At 42.3% G+C, this 21,784-nt stretch overlaps 1 protein-coding gene across 15 annotated transcripts in view; it reads right to left on the bottom strand.

The window, feature by feature from the left end:
- kcnt1b (potassium sodium-activated channel subfamily T member 1b) overlaps positions 1-21,784 on the bottom strand; it is a 69,045-nt gene that overhangs the window by 29,865 nt on the left and 17,396 nt on the right. For 9 of the 15 annotated variants that reach the window (XM_084024301.1, XM_084024312.1, XM_084024302.1 and 6 more), the window contains 2 exons: positions 7,899-7,937; positions 652-731 (listed from right to left, as the gene is read on the bottom strand). In XM_084024301.1, coding sequence (XP_083880427.1) covers positions 652-731; positions 7,899-7,937 — 119 coding nt within the window. Of the gene's footprint in view, positions 1-651; positions 732-7,898; positions 7,938-17,487; positions 17,792-21,784 lie in introns of those variants that run through there. The other 6 variants (XM_084024310.1, XM_084024305.1, XM_084024306.1 and 3 more) reach the window with 4 other exon arrangements.

Here is a 21,784-nt window from a genome sequence, read left to right as displayed (position 1 = left end):
GCTTCCCAAATATGCAGAAACAGAAACTTGGCTGCAGAAACACCCGCTGGGCAGCGGGTGGTGCTAGTTGTATTATCCTTTTTCCGATCAGCTACCTAATATGTTGTGACATGCCCTCTTCTGATGACAGCGTCAATGTTAAAGAGGTTTTGAAACGGGACAAACAGACAACACTGCGATGGAACGGAGCATCAGACTCCCGCAGCCCGGCTCGACATTTTCATTCGCCGTCACCAGCTGAGGGAGAGACGGCAGATGTGGGTGCAGAGGATGTCGACGACAGGCTCCGCCAGAGACACAGAGTTCCTGCGGTGTACATTTTTGTTTTCATGCAAATGAGAGGCAGTCTTGTGTTGTTGTGGCGTCGCCGGTCTTATCTGCTATTGAGAAAAATACTGCAGCGCTGCCTCATTTCTCAACAAACGAGCTCTGCAAACCTAAATATACGGTAGTGTTTTACAGCCAGGCAGGTCAGGGAATAATGAAACCCAACTGAGACACAAATGGGGAAGGAATATGATACGAGACGTCGCTTACTGCAGTTTCCTACATTATGCTTTTTATTTGATCATTTAGCTCTGGGGCGTATCAAGCGGCGGCGAGCCTCGTTGCATTATGGGAAGAGGGGACAACGGTGTCAGCGGTACTTACTTGACCTTTGGTTTTTGATGAAGAAAAGCTTCAGCCTCTCCTTGAAGGTGTTTTCGTTGACATAGAACTCCACCTGCACCCTGTGGGGAGCAGTCACATGGTGTCAATGTAAATGTCCACAGAAAACCTTTGAGCCATCAGGGTGAATCTTTCCAGGGTGCTACTTCCACTCAGCTGTGAGAGGAAGACAGAAAACATTTGAGTAGACAGAAACAGTGTTGAGATTTGATACCCAGCCTTTGTTTGCATCTTAGTATTGAAAAAAAAGTAAACGTTGGTCACGTGAAGAGTGTCGCCATAATTGTGTTTGACGAAGTTCTCCAGTACAAAACAACAAATGCATAGCTTTATATGGAAATCCCCTTCCCTTACCCTCCCCTCATTATTCAGAGCTCCCCTTCAGCATGCAACAAAAACAGTGTGCAGCACAGATAATGCAACGCATTAATAAGTATTTTTCATACATTGGTGCACCATTTCATTCTCTTAATGGTGCACCAGCTGTGACTTATACTGTAAAGACATGACACAAATGCAACGTTTTTTATAAATTATCTACTGAGATATTCATCCAACTTAATCATATTTGCTCTTATATTTCATATACAAAGTTTAGTACCCAACCACAGAACCGGAAATTTGGTTAACAGCCTGTTTATGTACTGTCTGTGTCACTTCAGTAAAGGCAATATTCATCACATAAATAAGTGAATATATCCATTTATAGATGATATTGCCCCCATCCCTAACAATTACGAGCTGTTTACTCACTTATGACACATCTCAAAATCTAAAACTATAAAAAGTATGAGCAGACATGATGCACATTAAGAGGCTAGGGGGCCTGACCTAACGGCCGCTGCAGTCCTGGAGATGGAGTTAGATGAACAAGGTAGTGAGACGGGCCTGTTAACAGCTTCTGAAATGTAGAGCGCTTGTTGGTGCTAATGAGCATGGAGGGGGAAGTAACAATGACCTGGAGGTTCCAGCAGGAACCCATTAGAGCCTCCTTCCTTGTCTGACAAGAGAGGAGGGAGCAGGAGGGCAATTACAGCAGCCACGTCCCAAGGTATATATGTACGCGGAGATTAAGAGCGTAGGTGGAAGAAAGAACATGAGATAATATATGCACCATCTTCCAGCCATTACCCTCCCTCCCTCTTACGGCTGCATCACCATGGAGACAGCTTCCAAGGCAGGAAATCCTCACCCACGTGTTTCCAGTACAAGGAATTAGCCGTAGCTATGCACATACATGCATTTAATGACATTTTCTTGTATACCGGCCAACAAACTCCCATCCCTGTGAGTCCATCCCACCTGAACACAGTGCCAGAGTAAACCACATGGCGAGAAGCCGTGAAAGAGCATCACAGACAACATAATAATGTGTTTTGCCACTGACACGGCCGATGGAACAGGCATGAACAAAGCTCAGCAGGCGTTGTGTTTACCCAGCTTACCCACAAGCACCTGCAGTTACACTTCACATAGGAACACGGCAAAACCTGAAGAGTGACTCTAGAGTAAACTCAGTGGCACAGTCATTGTTGTGTTATTTTGCATGAAAATTGCACCGACATTGGCTTGACCTGCTGCCGTGCTGCTTCTATTTTGACTATTAGTTATATTTCTATTATTGTTTTGCATTTTTAGCATTCTTATCCTAAACTTCCCTTACTCATTTTACAGCAATTACTGACAGCAATGGAACATAAATTATAATAACGATCTCTGCCAGGCACTGAGCCGGTTGCTTAAGTAGCTCCGACTAAGGCTGCAAATGGCACAAGTAACTGCAGACCCACAGCAGTACCTTTTAAGTGCTTACATTCTTTTCTTGGGCATCTCTGTAGTCTGTAAACCATCACCACTAGTCTTTGGACATCAGCCAGACTTGACGAATGTAAACATGAGCAGTTGGAATAAAATAATAATAGCATCTACAACAGGTTGTATCTGCTTAAAGATGGCAGCAGGAGGCGGGAATATCAAGATAGATGGAGAATGACCTTATGTCCTCAATTCACATGTCTACATGGTATGTAGAGCCTTTTGTATATATAACAGAGATTCAGTGACAAATTCATGTTCATTATGAAAGTGATGGAGGAAAAGTGAAATCCAAGAGGCAGATGAAGTCCGGTGGGAAGGAAAGCTTTCAAGCTTCCAGCGTTCAAGTGACACACAGGAACACAACGACAAGCCATCAATCAATTTGATGCATCCTTGCTTGCATCCTCCCTGCACACTATATCAAGTTTTACGTACACTTAACCTACTTATTTACTTTTTTCATGTTAATAAGATCCAGGCTTTGGGCCATAGAATCAGAAGAAAAACAGTACAGCAGCAGTTTTTCCCATCATAACCTAAATACAGGGTTTTTTTTGTTGTTATTTCCAGATCCAAGGTTTGCTCTGCCCCCCCTCTGCTTGTTGAAAATAGAACATTTCCCCTGCACCACCCTCAGACATGTGCCCTGTAAATCCTGCAGGGATTCTAAAAATATGACACTTGGATATGAATATTCAAAAGCTGCGGACATCTTTGTTATCCTCTGCTCCTGTCCCACCGAGCTGCATCTAAAAAGTCCCATGGGTCAGACATGTGCTGTTGCAACTGCAAAAGTACTTTGTCAAATAGATAGCGAACACAGGAATCTAAAGTCTGTCACAAACAGCTGTGGGGAGGATGAGGTGATTTCTGGTCCTCTAAGGCATCCGTACACTCGCTGTAAGATGCTGTGCGTGGGAGTAGCCATTCTGTATGTGTGCAAGGACGGAAGACTTCCCTGAAGCATTTAGTTCTGTGCACAGTGTGTGTGTACAGTGTGTACAGAGCCACAACTGATTAAAGTTTAGTCAAAGATGCTGATTCAAAGCAGTCGTCACATGTCTTGCAAGGAGTTGGATGAGCAGTTATAATGAGAGTGCCGCTCACTTTGTGGTTGACCACGCTGTTTCTGTATTAACAAATTCATCTTCCTGTCGACTGAAGTTTTCAAGAGAGCACTAAAGATAAATAGCTGAATGGACTGATAATGCGGTCGGCAGTCCCTGAGAAAGACAAATCCACATAAAAGAGATGTTCCTCGCTCCTCAAAGGTTTAAAGAGACGATAACAGAATGTGTCAAACCCAGAAAACGGAGGGCATGGCACTTATCGCTACGTGTTGGACAGTTCTGTGAAAGAATCCAAATTTATATGGAAGGTGGTTTTTACGGATTCCAAACGACACGCCCTGGAGGTTAAGGCTCAGCACTGTAAAAAGTAGGAAGACCTCATGGCCTGAAAGTACAAAGCTGTCAGATTGGACGATGAGATCTTTGACACCTTGCACAAAGGTCACAAAGGGTTGTATGAGATCTGCTTGCCTGGCATTAGTCTCTCTCACAAATGTCTATCTACGAAGATCCCAACATATTGGGCTCCAAACTATAAATAGCAATGTTAAACTTACTGTCTGAAAAATGGGGCAAGGAATCATACCCAAGAAAGAAACGTTAGAAAGCCCAAGAGGCCATTTTCTTGTATGAGAAAATGTCATGTGGTGTCAAATGAAAGCTGGGACGCCCCAGAACGAGCAGCAATTTGTCAGGAGAGAGATAACTAAATGTAATATCATGTGAAAGATGCCTTGAAACTCACTCCTTCCTCCCCTAGAGAACAGTCTTCTGTTCATTAGAGCAAATAATGACGGCAGCGATTCTCTCCTGGATGTGACTTTGTTTCATGACCGAATTAAAGCAAATTTGAATGTTTAATTTAACAAACGTAACAGCAACCACTTAAACAAAAACCAAGCTGTTTATACAAAAAATGATTTTGACTAGGTTAGGTTTTCACACGGTTCTGTACGTAGCGAGCCACCCAGAAGTCCATTTATTACTATAGGAAGATCCATGATCTCCGATTTGTTTCCCCCTCCTGTTTTTTTAAATGTATTTTTAACACTGGTCAGCTAGTGAGAACGACGCATGTGTCAAACCTTTGTGGGTTTCTATCCATCCATAAAGAGATGCATTTCCTGTGTAAAACACTAAAGGCGTAACCCATACTAGATACAGAATTAAAGACACATACTAGGCATAATGCAGAATCAACTTGGATTACTTTATGGTGAAAATGTCAACAAAATAAAAGAAAGACATTGTTGTTTGATTTCAATAAAAATTGGAAAAGATGAGTAGAAAGTAATTCGTTATGTTGATGATTTAGGGGTCTTCAACTCTAATTGCTTTATAATTGCAAGGTCTAGAAATCATCCCTCCTCCCATTCTGGGGTCCAGATAATTACATACATTGAAATAAGGGCATGCTTTTTACCAGATCAAATCAATTTAATTAGCATTTTTATTGCACCAAGCTCCTTTTGTAATGTTATATAATCATTCAAATACAAACTGGCAAAAATACGCCTATGATGGATAAACATGAAACAAAGTGCATTAAACATTTCGTCTTGGGATTTGCATCGGCCTACATTCCTTTTATCCATAAAGATGTAACATCCTCAAAAGAAAACATACAAAGTGCTTTTTTAGGTTGAACTGAGCTTAACAACCACTTAAAGACCCGCGTCCTCACCTCAGACTGCTGCGGCTAAGAGTCTGTGTTTAGTTTTGTAATGGTTTCAATTGCAGCTTCTGATAACCACAACATACTCAGAGCAAATGAAACACAGGTCTCCTTGAGGTTGTTGCAGTCAGAATAAACACATACTTTTCTGTCCACTCTGTTCCTAAGACTTGGTTTTTAAAATCGACTTCAATTTCTTCTCCATCTGCGTGTCTTCGTCTGCGTGCTTCTCTCTACCTCGCAACCGACACAGGACACGATAGCAACACAGGACTCAAGACGTTTTGTTTTTTGGAGTGACGAAGCGGGGCAGTCTGGATTTGGAGTCCACCAGTTGGTGACCCTTGCTTTAGAAGAAACTCCATCCCAAATTCATGAATGGAAATCTCTGGAGGTAAACATAATGTGTGAGCCCGTCTTCGTACATATCACCATTATGATGGTTAATGCATTCCAGAAAGTATTTTTTTTTTTGTTAGAACCTGCTACCTCCCTAGTTTAGCTGCTCAGCAACGTCTTGGTATAAAGTGCCTCCATATTGAGAGGAACCAGCTGAGGTGGTTTGAGCACCCACTTAGAATGCTCCTCGACCACCCTTGACCGAGATGAAATTCTCCTTTTCATAATGGTGCTGAACATGAAGAGATGCTTGTGTTACTCTTTGATCCTGATGAGTTAAAAACCAAACATGGCGGTTTTCTAAATGTGTATAGAATGTGAACATGCTCTTTGATAAAATACCATGTCCTCTGATGTTATTAGACAGTTTCAACTTTTCTCCAGTAGTTGAATATGTGTTTATGAACCTCAAAGCTCAGTCCGCCTTAACTTCTACAAACAGAATCAGCACATGAGGAAAAACGGCGGAGAACAGTCAAATGTGTCAGCTCTCCACTTAGCACATCCCCGAGGATCAAAATCCACTTTCCAACAGCAGCACAGCAAACACCACACTAAAGAGACAACCCACCACAGCTGAGAGATGAACCCTCTGCAGCAGGTCTGCTGGTGACATGCACAACTGCCCCTATGTCTTCATTACACGCTGGGTGAAGACCGTTTTAAGAAGCAGACTGTTAAGGATATAAGTGGGGAGTTAGCCCTCAGCCCATCTCAGTCAGCCGTGGTTGTTGTTGCTTGTTCGTCCTGAATTAGCTCAATGCACAACCGGGATTTCATGGCTTCATTAACACCAAAAATCACTGCAAGCCATTCCCCAAAATAAACACTTTAAAATGTCCTTTGAAACAGAAGTCCAGAGCACCGAGGGGCTGCCCAACTCTGTCATTCATCAATTTCTAACTCATAAATGTACACGCTTTAGGCCCCTGTAATAACGATTGGATTTCTGATGACATCATCTGATGGTGATGTTGTTTTCTTGTAGAAATCAAGCAACCAGCTGAAATAGCCACGTAGTCAAGCAAAACATTTCTGCCAAAGGAGGACAACTAAAACCTGATTTTAAAGAATGATTTCCATAACAAACAAAAAGAATAAAGCTTATTTTAAATTACTGCTGTGGCCTTCATGCTTCGCCCTTTTCATCACCACATCTCAGCGGTAAGCCTGACATGGATGCTTTGAAGCTTCGACCGTTGCCATGGTTATCAACATCCAAATGAGTATTCAAATGAATCTTTTCATTAAGCTATGCATGACCCCAAAAATCCGAAATAGCCCATGAAATAAGGACAAGTAATCTCACATGATTCATTATGCATCAACATGTGTGATTATTGGTTATTCTCAGATAGCATAGCGCTGCTCATTTTTAAAGGACATGTGTCGTTTTGGTGTTGTCATGGGGACTGAAATGGCGGAGAGGAGGTTTGATAGACAGACAGACGGTCTCAACAAAGCCAAGTCTTTTGTCGTAGGTTTTCAAAGGTTACTGTCATGCCTGCTTGACTTCGTGTGGTTCTCCTGACTGGACGGGACAGAGGGAGATGGCGTGCAATAGGATGGTCCATGCGTAAAGAAGCAATGGCAGAAGAAACAATCTGCCACAAGAGCAAAAAAAATCTAGCACCTTTACATCTGAGTGAGATCAAATATTATGAGATGTTCCTGTCCTGAATACTCTATAATAAACTATGCTATGACCAGTGGCTGAGCAGCAGTACACAGCATGACCGTGACACAAAATCTGTCTTCAGCTCCTACTCCACCAAAACAACCTGTGGTTTTCCCAAAGACTCTCCCATCACATGATTGAATGCTCTCAGTGTGATGGAGTGAAGACTGGAGTGCACATTCAGGACAGATAACGAGCTACACCTGCAACACGCTGATAAAAACACACACAAGCTGCCTTTTCACCATTCACTGTGATGTGATCGAATGTGACACAAATCTCTGTTCTTTACTCGAAATGTTTCGTTTGAGTCGTTGCCACAGAAATTGTTGAAAAGGTAGCCACACGTGAATGGGTTACTCACGGCATTCTGCACCATTACCACAACAATCATCGGCCACCGATGACGCACGGATAACGTGTAAAGGTGAAATGACCTCCGAGGCATTGAGCCCACATCCAGTCTATGCCACATCCAGAGAACAAAAATGCCATGTATGTGCTTTGGTGCTCGCAAATCAGTCCTGTGTGCAGTTACCATTGTGGATACAATCCATGCCATGCAAGCATGATGCTGCCAGGGACTTACTGGGCATTGGTTGAGTCCATACTGTACTCCTCTTGATACCTGGACGCAGCACACATGGACACAGATAGGCACAGGTTAGGAGAGAGTGGGGTCGAGGAATCAGGAAAGGGAAGGAAAAGAGCAAGGAAAGGATGCCACTCAGGATGCCACTGCACTGTTTGCACCCACTTGCATCTCGAGTCAGAATGCAACCATTTTACAACCTTGTGGAAGAATCTGAACTCAGATTGTGCAGCAAGAAGGTTCAAGATGGGATCCGACAGCGTGTTTGCTGGCTGATAAAGGATCCTGTATCAAAGCAGCTGCTTCTTTTCTGCACAGTTGGAGCCTGAGACTTTTCCAACATGGTTTCACTGGATCACCTTCAAACTCCACATACAAGCAAATATAAACGGGAACGGTGGTAATTGACTGCATCCGAGCTCGACGGGAAATACACAATGTATTTTGGGGACTATTAATTGACAGGGCGCATGCAAGGCAAACACTGCACATCGCGTTAGTCATAAAGAATGCTTCAGCTGACTGAAGAACAGATGGGACACCAGATACAAACCACAGGGATCAGTGGACACAGCCTCCCGGTCACTCTCATAGGTCGAGATGAGAGTGGAGGATAGGGAAGCGTGTGACACAGAGGGGACTGACGGACAGGAGACATACTCAGGTATTGATTTTAATGATCGACACAAAAGAAAACCGTGATGGACTTGGGGTCAAAGGTTGAACATAGTTTGATTTGACGCAAGACAAATTGTCTTGTGTCAAATACTTTACAGCTATGACTTCCTTTGGAAAGCAATTACTGAGGACGCACCAAGGCATTGTAATTGTTCTCTTACAGTTATCGATCACACATTCACCACAAATTAAATCAACACAGGGAGCACAGCGCAACATGGACTTGTTGGCTGAGACACAAGCCCACAAAACCAGGATTTAGGCAGAAGAACATTTCATTTGTTTAACAGGTGTGACTAGGAATGGGATGATATCAAAATTTCATGTCACCATTATCCTGCCAAAATAATTGTGATTCACGTCATTATCCCTATAATCATCAAAATATGTGTAAAACTCTTAAAAATGTCACTTAAACACTGCTCTCAAGTTACATTTTATTCTATTGCTTCACAGATTTATTTTTTTGCGAAAAGCAGTTACATTATCTTAAATAAGATTATCATAAAAGATACGGTCCCTTTGGATATATAAAGGTTAATTAAATAGAACGTGTATTTTGTGCCCTTTATTTTTTTAAACTGGCTCTTTTTTCACTCTCTACCATGATAGCCATGACACCTTTTTCAAGTCCCTTGCCACAAAATTTACGATTATCCCTATAATGGAATCTCACCACACCACAAAAAAAACACTCAACTGCGAGTGTCTTTTTAGTGCGATCAGTGATAAAACCCCATATCATCCCATCTCTGGATGTGATGAATAACATGAAGGATGAAGTGGAGCCGTCATTAATATTGTTAGCATCATTTGCGTGTTTCCTGTTGTAACAAGTAAAATATCTGCTGCAACAGAAAACAACAGTGCCCTTATTACTCTACAGAAACGTATAAATAAGCATGAGATAAGATACATGAAAGGATGACGGAGCTTTCACACCAACAGTTCTTGTTTAGCAGCCCATGTTTGAAGCCCATTCAATTGCAAATTAGGTCTGGTGTTGTTAAGAAGAGACATACAATTATTCAAATTAATTTCACAATTAAAAAGCTTCAGCTTTCACTCTATTTCTGTCCAACAATCCCATATGTACTGTATGAGCAAGACCATTTGTACAAACCCCAACTACATATGCCCTAAATAGATTAGTGTGTAGTGAATTAGTTATGATTCATGCACAAAATATTATGTGCTTCCCCCACGGTTGAGTTGGTCTTCTGTGTAATATAACTCAAAGACATTACTGTACATTGAGCCTTTCACCCTTATGTGTAACCTGTCAGAGATAAGATCTTTAAAACACTGTTAACAGAATTACTGATGAGTATTACATCTGTTTCTTGCAATTCCAAAAGCGGTGTAAGCACACTGTAAGTCCGGTGAGTAAGATGCTTCAAGGTCTGGTCCAAAGCACAGCTAAAAATAAAGATTCCAGCGTCGGATGGATAAAAATATAATCTGGGTTGATATCCCTTTGAAAATTGTAAATAACCAAAGCCTGTCTTCTGGTCGAAGGAGGAAAGCTGAAGGAATCTGTGTTGTTAAAAAGCTAATTATTGGGCTGTTTAGTTGAAAGGTTTTGGACAAAATAAGGCATGTCATCGTCCCACTTCGGCCTTTCTAGAAGACCTAATGGAGTGTCCATTAAACCCAGGAAGTAGCCGGTCACAAGAGAGGAGCTGCACCATTCTACTAATTATCCAGGAATATTATGGCATCTTAATGACGAAGCATAGTCGATTATTGTGGTTCCTGGGAACCAACGTATTAGACAGCTGTGGGATTCAGTCCTATGGCTTTTTGTGGAATTCAATTTAAAATTAATTAAAGGATTAATGTCATTGCTACTGATATTGTTGCTGATGTTCATGTGCGATTTTCTAGTTTTGCTCGCATAAAAGATGATTTAAAAGATATTCATCGTTTGTCGAGTTTTTTGTCCCTGAATTAAATTGAATTACTTAATGTAGGTTTTAATGATCAATCAAATAATCAATCAATAAAAAGATTTTTAAATTTAAAAGGCCAGATTCAATTGAATATTTAACACTATAGGACCCGTATTGCATATAAGAGATAAAAAATGGTCCAAAAAAAGATGGATTGCAGGGCATTTTGGAAAAGTTCTGATAGCAGCAGGTTCAACAGCATTGAACTGTATTTGCCAGAGCAAAATTTCACCTATTTTCCAGATATATGAGTGGTGCAACGTATTCAGACTTGGCAATATATAAATATTATATCCATAGTGTGATAAAGGACTAGAAATTATCTTAGATTTTCATGTAGCTGTTCTTACTTTGCCTGCTAACTATTGATGATTATTTCTTCAAAATCTGATTCGGTCTATATTTTGTGGAAGCACCAATGGTCAACCCACCATCTAAAAGCATCTCTTATATTATTGTAATTGTCAGAAGCTGACACAGTAACCTGATTTTCTTACCAAGTGCCCACATTTTGGTCTCCGAAATGATGGAAAGCAAAAAGGGGTTCACTTTAAACTGGTAGGAATCAGAAATATGGTCTTGAATGGAGATAAATTCCTAGGAAAATCTCAACAAAGCTCAAACAGAAGGAATCCAGTGAAGATTTGTCAAACAACACAGTGAACGCTAACAAGCAAACTCTTAAATTCCAAATTGCATATAAACAGCAACCCTATCACTGCAATACTGATAGGGGTTTGGCAAAACTATTTTCTCTATATGACTCAGCATTACAACTTACATTGCAAAAGACTATACCAGTGTGATTTGCTGGGTGCCAACCGTTCCTTTCAAAACAAATTTGAATACTTCTTCTTCTTATTGTCGATACAATTCATAACACGAACCAGATCAACCCCTCTGCTGTGATCTCACTGTCCTTCTGTTGGCTATTTAACAACACTTATTGAAGATCAACGATTCTATCAGGCTGCTAAGAGCTTTAGAGGCTCCCTTTGCCTCACTGAGCTTACAACATGCTGACACTCTTCCTTCCTCTGCTTGTTCACCAGGAAGAAATGTAAACCTAATACTCATGCCGTTAGCATCGGGTTGCCCTTCAAGTCTTGCTCCGATTCTGTTAAAACACACACAACAAAGACACTGATAGATCCTCACCTCTTTGCAGCAGATCTGGAGTCACAAATATGAGCTGAGCTGCTGAGACAACAACTCCACGTTGACCGACACTTTCAAAGTAAGCATTCAATCACATTCACTGGGAAGCGCCTCGAGGACTTACTGATGAGGTGGGAGGGCCTCACACACACACCACCATCGCTGCAGCAATTTCAAGGGCAAATGGGATTTGTAGTTTTTAGCCTGCATCAGGAAGCTTGCTAATAGTTCCTCATATACTACAGTTCTACTCCTCACTACCACAGAGACAGTTCTCACCTCCAAATATATGAAGAGTCTGTTCTCTGACGTAACATCTGGATAAGAAGGGAATCTAACAGCAGCACTTGTATTATATATCAACACTAGATCCTTAAATCTGAATTATTCTGGCCATAACCTATATGTTAAAGTCACCAACATCTATATCCTCTATTTCTATTCTATTCTCACAGAGAACACCTGTTCCCCACTGGCTGGAAAGCATCAACTAAAACCTTATAATAGAACTGGTCTGGTCAACTTCCAAAATCGCTCTGCAGGTATACTGCTGGTAACCATAGCAACACTTCCTCTGTAGCTTTAGGGCTTTTACTTTGAAAGTGACCTGACCAGGTGTTAAAATGACTACAAGACTTGCCTGTTGCCAGGGTATCATGTTTCATATTTATGTACAAATAATATTTTATAGACTCTGCATCATCCATTTAGTATTATGAGGTTGGACAATATGATGCTATATATCCCACGAGACAATAATGCAGCTATCCTGTTTATATCTCTGCTGCTGTGTTGATCCTTTGTGGTGTTCATTTCACTGGATGGGCTGCAAACACAAACCGTTGGTTATGTTGTCTCCCTTTTGCCTCTTTGTGCTCACATTTTGCACAAATTGAGAATTGTATTTCTTTTTTTACTCCAATGCCATAGAGATAAATGGCATCATCTCTATAGAAACGGTGCCCATAAGATCGTGACCACCCCCTTGTTGAGGCTCTGAGCAGTTATTGATGGAGTTAGTGTGTACAAGTGACTCATTGGAAACATTATTGCTCATTGATAACATCGGATCAAAGTGCTTTCCTTCCCTTCCTTGCCGGTTGTGAGCGTTTTCTGGAGCACGGCTCAGATTCAGTCCAGCTGACGTCCCGAACTGACTGTGAGTCCTTCAGTCTGGCAGCTTCGCTCAAATTATCACACATTCTCACATTCTTAACGTCCCTGATCGATTTTCTGTGAAGTAATGCTCTCCAGAAGCAGGACAAGGCAAGTGAAACAGTGATTGATGATTTGGCCAAGGCATGTGTATAAGTACGACGTGCGTGTACACACAGCCAAGCACACATTAGTATCTCAGTGTTACAGACTTCATTAGAGGCCACTTGCATGCTTTCAGAGGTTTCCACCTGATATCGAAGGTCTTTTTAAAAGGAGCAAGAATCAGCAACCAGTGCACATTTTTCAAATCTTAACCCTCAAATGCACTGCAGAGCAATTTCATCCTTAATAGACAGTAATGATGGACAACATGCAATTCAACCCCACGGATCACATTAAACCCCTCATTAAACCTCGGGCACTCAAATCCAAATGAAAGCATAATTGTTCTGTGAAAGCCGGGCACTATAAATAAACATAAAGACAAGGGCAGAGGACACATGTAATAGCAGTCCGTGCAATAAATTAATCGTGAGCTGCTGTACAATCACTTACAACCACAGTACTCATCTGGAAACTGATTGATGAATTGTTAACTAGCATGATTTTACCTTTTTTTTTAGGACAGACAAATTCCTCCGTGATTAGCTAAAAAACCATGGTACATTAAAAGCAACCATAATAAGAACAACATCCAACTATAAAGAGAATAAAATAGTCGAGTTTATAAACGGCAGAGGACAAGAGTTTTGCAGAATAACACATCCTAGTGCGTCTACATTAATCTTAGTATTTATTTAACACTAACTTTCAGCTATTTCCCACCAGAACTCTGCTTACAACACAATTAGTTCTCATTTAGCTGTTACAGGTTAATGATGATATAATACCTGCAGCTGTTCCAGGGAACCTAAACGTGGATTAAGAATTAACAGGATAATAATTCATAGTTAATAGCTCACCCTTAAATGTATGTAAATAACTGTTTAAAATGCACAATGCAGTGTACCAGTGAAGAGGATAGCTGTTTCAAAAGGAGCAGAGGAGAAAGTTAACTCAAATAATCATACGCTTGGAGAGGTTCTTTGTTGCGTGACATTTCCCTCTGTGGCAGCTTTTCCTGTTTAACTGTTAATTAAAGAAAAATGCAGATGGATAAATATACAAATTACTGAATTAATTAATCAGCGTCAAACTAAAAGGCAAAGTCGAACGTGTAGCTTTGATACTGAGGAGGTGCTGACGTTAAAATACAGAAACAAGCAGAAGTTCTTTCGACTCACAGACATGTAAACTCTGTAGAAAGCTCAGTGTTGCTGAAACGTCAGCAAATGGTAGAAAGTCTCTGCTGCACATCAGTCAATCAAAGCGCTGCTCTTTTTTTATGAAGTTGGCCTGTATCCAGTAAAACACTCAAATCATCCCGTGTAATATACTTGTCAAGCCTTAATGACACGATGACTAACTACCACTGGGCACAAAAATTAGGATTCAGTGCACACCAGCAGGCCAAGCCAAATACCTGTTTTATAAAACAGATTTTTCATGGAGAAGCAATGTGGTGGCCAGGCTGGACGAAGGCAAAATACATCTGCGTGAGTTAGGACCACATGCTGTGTTTAAAAGATGGTCGCTCCCTCTGTAGTAAAGCATGTACATCGCTTTACTACTCGCTATTTATAATAGATGTGAAATCTGTAGACAGAAGCCTATATACACAAACACCAAGATGATGCACAGGTGCTTTAAATTATGCAGTAATGGATAAATGCTTTATAAGCCGTGTGGTACAATGGGCCAGATGATTGATCCTCTCACTCCTCCCTTTACATCCTGTCACTCTCAAGGCTGCTGGAGTGGACACAAATCCCACGCTGGTCAAGTTTCACAACCTATAAAGCTCTCCGATTCCTGACAACGTCCTGTCAGCCTGCCGGCGTACGCCATACAGGAAAATAAAACCACAAGTGACATTTATCCATTCATTCATTTGAGGTAGAGGTACTTCTTGCCAAGAGCGGATACCAAACCATATGCAATGGTTGACTATGGTCCAAGTATGGTTGCCCAGGGCAACTGGCCAACTGAGGCATTAGGGTTTCAAAGGCTCAGCTCTTTTAGATTCCACACAAAACAGTCTGGGGTTGCCAATCGTCATTTTCAACTTCTCCAAAATGACTGGGAGTCGGTGTGTTCTCCTTCTGTCTGCTGACCTGCTGGCTTCTGATCACTCTGACTGATCTAGGATCATCACTACAACAACAACACCAGCGTCTCATCTCCACCATCGTCATGCTCATTGTTGTTACCACTCACTGCTGTCTTTGTCAGCTTCATCATCACCATCATCATCATCATCACCGTCAGTTTCATCCCAACACACAGTGGCCATAATCACTGTCTGAATTATTGCTCTCTTGCTTAAAAAAAAAAAAAGATTATGATTGATTTGTTATCATGCTCACCATATACACTCTACATAAATCTATACATCCTACTAGACTGCAGCTGATAATTAACTTATCTTTCTCTCATCTAAAGCTCAAACATACATTCATCATCAGTGTTGACATAAACAGGATTGGCAGTAGTAAAGTACATCCGCAGCTGAAAAACAGTTACAGTATTTGAAATTCGTATTACTTATGAAGCCGTAGATTAAACTATAATTACTGTATATATATATATATATACACACACACACACACACACACACATTTAAAACAACATTGCATACTTAAAGGGCAGGTCCATTATTTTATTTGAATATTTCTTGAGGTTTTAAATCATTCTGTTGCTTTCCAGTGTGAGAATGGAAATGGCTGCTAGTTTGCAGAAGTGACTGGAGCTCCGTCTTGGAAGATCGCTACTGCTCTGGATACCACATAGGTTCGGATCCAAAAGTCACCCAATAACACAAATCAACTGAATGAGTCTGTGGTGGACCAGCAACTTCTGTGTTCTGCAAGATAAAATGTCTGTTTTGTAAATTGAGTCTGGTGGCTTTGAAGAGAGAATAGATAATAGCTTCAGTTCCGTCTAAAAGGTTATTTATTTCCAAGCACTCTGTGCATATAGCATATAGATTAGCTTGCTTTGGTGACCTACGTCACTGCTTTCTGTTAACGGGAGTGGCCGTTAACAGAAAAGAACACCCTTTTAAATATGCTGGAGATGAAATATATAGTGCAAAACAAATCTAGATGATTATAAAAGTCATCTCAAGCGTCAAGTATTCATGACCCGTCGTTAAGGCCAATCCATCTGCCTCATTAGAGGACCGTCAACTCTGTAACACATCACGACATCCTTCAGGGTCCGTCATCCAAAAATACAGCAGCTAAAGAGACATGTTGCCCGAGGGTGAAGCTTTGCAGAGGTGCATGAGGATTGTATGACTTCAGATGGCTGACAAAACATTGAAAAGTGCTCAAGTATTCGGGGGAAGCTTGCAACTCTTAAGATTTCTCAATGGGACTCTATTATTGATGGGGAATTACAGTGAAGGAGAGGAGGAGAGCACATTATATTTAAAGAGACGTCACAGTGTTGAGCTTCATGTTTATTATTCAGTATTAATGATAATCAACGATTATTTTACTGCATCACATATTGACCAACCGATCATTTTTTACACCCTTTATGGAATAAATATTTTTCCCATGCTATTGATGTTGCTTTATCATCATACAGATGATTAAACAATAAATGCTACTGCATTATAGATCCCAAGTTTCTCATCAAAAGCATGCGGCTAAATGCCAATGCCCTCAAATAAATATTGACAAGAAAAATGTGTGCCGTAAATACCGAGAGAGAACGCGCTGCTGCACCACCTGCATACTGGCTGTGCAGTGGTGTCTGAAACACTGCCAACAAGCACACTCTTTTCATTTTTGTCCAAACCGACCTCACATAACCTGCAGATAGAGAGAGCCAATACGAGATTTAATGTCAGCATTTCTGCAGATCAAGTTCTTTTATGTCTCTGAAAGGGGAAAAAATCCATTAACATTTTCTGGTTCGGCCCATGTCAAACCACAAGCTGATTTGTCTAACAAATGGTGGAGAGCGTCCTGACTGTGGAAGTCTTCATGCCGATTCTATTGAGTTGTGCAGGCATGTGCAGAAACAGAACACACGGCCATGGTGAAGGTATGTCAACACGATCCCCTGTGGTTTGCATTTGTATTCATCAATCTGGTTGTGTCAGAATCTACTTTGAATGCAGTGACATAATAACAAATAAAAATAAAAAATCCAGCTTCATAAAAGTGTAATGGGAATGCAGCATCCACTGGATTATGTAATGAGAATATAGGCTACTGCAGCCAGAAAATGAATCTCAGTGATGCCGAGCTGATGATTGAAGCAATCATTCAGCTGTCTGTCATGAGGGAAATACATTCACACCCGTAACGATGACCACACACGCCTGCAAATGTCCGTGAGAAATACCAATTAACGGGTTGCATGGAATATTGATTCACGGCGCAACTTTGGCCTAAGGACAATTAGGAGCCAAGTTATTAAGAAGACTTCATGCACCATGCGCTCTTGTTATTTCGCCGATGCTGCATGTGTGCAGGCGAGCTGCATTCACAAAACATGCGACTTCAGTTCTGCGGCAGGCGAGCTACCTTTGGCCGGCATCGCTCCCGAAAGAGCCCGTGGTCCGTAGGGGGCTGGAGGGGTTGACCCATGTGGGCTCTGGGGGTTTCTGCGCCTCCGTCTTGACGTCCGGGTCGATCTCCGAGGGAGAGGGCGTCAGCTTCGCGCCCGCCATGGCTCTCTGCCTCCCGCGCGTTACCTCCAGCAGAGAGCGGCCGATGCGTTTCCTCTTCCTGGTGTCGGAGCAGGTTCACACTCGGCGACCGGCGGAAAAACCCGCATCCCACTCGTCGTCACTGGTGGTGAGCGGAGGCGGAGGGAGAGCGTCTCCCTCCCTGCAGCATCACGGCTTCCTCAGACACACTGAGCGGAGCGGCAGCCTGTCTCCTGGTGATCGAGCGCTCCTCCATCCCTGATGGACATGCGAGGTCCCCGTGCGTCGAGGACATTCACGCGTCGTCACCAAGGCACGTCAACCGCGCGGCTTACATAACTAAATACATCACCAAATGTAATGCAACGCGATGTATTCAGTATCAGCAACGTGCCTGTTGTTTACATCCATCATCTCCATCGAATTCATGGAAGCACATTTACACACGGTTTTACTTTAATATTCCAAAGAAGATGGATTTATGCCAATTATGCACACATCTTCATTATTCAGCTCCCTTTAGAATGGTGATGAACACTCAGGGTCGTCTGCATGGAGGCACACGTGACACCCGAAGAAGGCAACGACCTACATGAGAGTCTGTTTTCTAGCAGATGGGCCGTTACATTACAATGACATTAATGTGACCCGCAATGAACGGATCCAAGTAAACGGCCCAGTTACAGTGGATGGACATCGTCTATATCATGTGGAACATTCCAGTATCAAAAGAAAACCTGCAGCAGACCAACATCTTGGCTCTTAAGATATTTTGGGTACCCTTTAAAGGGTGTGACCTTGTGATTGCAATTCACTGCTAAGATGACTTTAACACTTGGCTCTAAAGGAAGCTAACTTTGCTAACAGCTTCACACCAGAGGCCAGATGGAGGTCACTCGTTGTGCCACTCCGCCACACCTGACGAACACAAACCAAATATGGTCACTTCCGTTCACTGGTTGCAAAAATTACAAGATGGCGATGGCCAACATGTTGATCTTGAGGCTTCAAAGCAATAGTCCACAACTCAGTGGGGGACATCACAATGGCTACGTCCACTTCTTAAATATAGTCAATGCTTGTAAATAGGCTAAACAATAGGAACCTTCAGGCTCCCTTGTGTGGCTCAAAGGTGTACTGCAGATAGGATGACCGCTCAGCGCCAATGTCCATTTCTGAATGCTATTCTGTATCAAAGTTGATCGATTACGGTTTCAAATAGTAGGCAAATGTTTACTGGAAAAAGTCATCTACCGTATATTGTAAAATACTGCAGTACACAGAAAGAGGATAAGCATACTTGAATATACGGTACATTTATTTAGCAATGTGTGAGATGTACTGTAAACAGAAGATCTTTCAAAAGTGTGAAGTCACGTCTGACAGTGTTCGTTTACCACATGGATCATTTTGCAGGAGAACAACAAAATGAGGTTTAGAAGTTGTTTTGGAAGAGTATGATAATCAATGAGAATCAAGACAAGAACTTTTAATCAGAACGTACACAAAACACAAGCAATTTGTCGTGAAAAAGAAATCCAAATCTGTTGTGAACAAAAAAAAAGAGAATGGAACTTATTGTTTTGAAAAACAGGATTCTCATTCAAGAATTGAGCCACAGCGGATGAGGACAACTGTAATCAGGAAAGTGGTTGCACACGACTTTGTTTTCAGTCGGCATAGATTGTTTTTTGTGCCAGTCATGAATTCAAATCAGCTCTTTGTAAAGACCGGTTTATATTTCTCATCTCCTCTTCATGATCATGAGCCACACGCCTATTGGCTGTCGGGTGTTTACAGGATGCACTTCATTTCTAATGCAGCCAATCTCTCATTAGTAATGCATTTAGGAAACCCATAATACAATCCACATTCACTGCACATGGCATTTTGAGTTCAGCCTACAGGAAACAAATTCAATCATCTGTTGAAAGTAGCTGTGGGATTAGAGCGGTGGGTCTGTGAAGAGCGCATTACATTTTAAATCCCCCACCAGATAGGAACATTTAGGGAGGTGAGAGAATAACCCCTTTTTTGTATAAATATATATTTGTACAAGCTACTTAATACCGAGTGTTCCAGCAGCTTCTCTGGTTTAACACACAGTCTGGTTGTATGGATTCAGCCCAAGTTGTAGCTGTGTGTAACTACGTCTAAAAGTATTGGCAATGATGTCAACTTCCTTTAATGGTAAGGGTAATCTACACCTCCAGTCCTATCCTAATTCCCAAACAGCATTACTCAGTACTACTCTAATGAGAATGCATTTCATGGTCAATGAAAATATGCAGACTGTTATGGATCCATCGTCTACCGCTTATCCTGTATTCAGGGTCGCGGGGGGTCAGGAGCCGATCCCAGCTAACATTAGGCGAAGATAGAGTACACCCTGGACAGGTAACCAGTCTATCACAGGGCCGACATGTAGAGACAGACAGGTAACCAGTCTATCACAGGGCCGACATGTAGAGACAGACAGGTAACCAGTCTATCACAGGGAGACAAGTAGAGACAGACAGGTAACCAGTCTATCACAGGGCCGACATGTAGAGACAGACAGGTAACCAGTCTATCACAGGGCCGACATGTAGAGACAGACAGGTAACCAGTCTATCACAGGGCCGACATGTAGAGACAGACAGGTAACCAGTCTATCACAGGGCCGACATGTAGAGACAGACAGGTAACCAGTCTATCACAGGGCCGACATGTAGAGACAGACAGGTAACCAGTCTATCACAGGGCTGACATGTAGAGACAGACAGGTAACCAGTCTATCACAGGGCTGACATGTAGAGACAGACAGGTAACCAGTCTATCACAGGGCTGACATGTAGAGACAGACAGGTAACCAGTCTATCACAGGGAGACATGTAGAGACAGACAGGTAACCAGTCTATCACAGGGCCGACATGTAGAGACAGACAGGTAACCAGTCTATCACAGGGAGACATGTAGAGACAGACAGGTAACCAGTCTATCACAGGGCTGACATGTAGAGACAGACAGGTAACCAGTCTATCACAGGGCTGACATGTAGAGACAGACAGGTAACCAGTCTATCACAGGGAGACATATAGAGACAGACAGGTAACCAGTCTATCACAGGGAGACATGTAGAGACAGACAGGTAACCAGTCTATCACAGGGCTGACATGTAGAGACAGACAGGTAAGCAGTCTATCACAGGGCTGACATGTAGAGACAGACAGGTAACCAGTCTATCACAGGGCTGACATGTAGAGACAGACAGGTAACCAGTCTATGACAGGGAGACATGTAGAGACAGACAGGTAACCAGTCTATCACAGGGCTGACATGTAGAGACAGACAGGTAACCAGTCTATCACAGGGCTGACATGTAGAGACAGACAGGTAACCAGTCTATCACAGGGCCGACATGTAGAGACAGACAGGTAACCAGTCTATCACAGGGCTGACATGTAGAGACAGACAGGTAACCAGTCTATCACAGGGCTGACATATAGAGACAGACAGGTAACCAGTCTATCACAGGGCTGACATGTAGAGACAGACAGGTAACCAGTCTATCACAGGGAGACATGTAGAGACAGACAGGTAACCAGTCTATCACAGGGCCGACATGTAGAGACAGACAGGTAACCAGTCTATCACAGGGAGACATGTAGAGACAGACAGGTAACCAGTCTATCACAGGGCTGACATGTAGAGACAGACAGGTAACCAGTCTATCACAGGGCTGACATGTAGAGACAGACAGGTAACCAGTCTATCACAGGGAGACATATAGAGACAGACAGGTAACCAGTCTATCACAGGGAGACATGTAGAGACAGACAGGTAACCAGTCTATCACAGGGCTGACATGTAGAGACAGACAGGTAAGCAGTCTATCACAGGGCTGACATGTAGAGACAGACAGGTAACCAGTCTATCACAGGGCTGACATGTAGAGACAGACAGGTCCATCCTGCATGTCTTTGTACTGTGGGAGGAAGCCGGAGAACCCGGAGAGAACCCACACCTACACGGGGAGAACATGCAAACTCCACACAGAAGGAACCCGAACCAGAACCGTGAATCGAACCCGGGTCACTGTGAGGCGACGGTGCTACCCACCACACCACCGTGGTTTGAAGAGAAACATGTCAGAGAATGACGGAGGACAAAAAGATGGAGACAAGTTCATC

This window comes from Eutrigla gurnardus (assembly GCF_963514095.1).
Source record: "Eutrigla gurnardus genome assembly, chromosome: 13".
NCBI lineage: Eukaryota > Metazoa > Chordata > Actinopteri > Perciformes > Triglidae > Eutrigla > Eutrigla gurnardus.
Note: the sequence above shows the minus strand (reverse complement) of the source record. Positions and strands in the feature narration are given on the sequence as shown.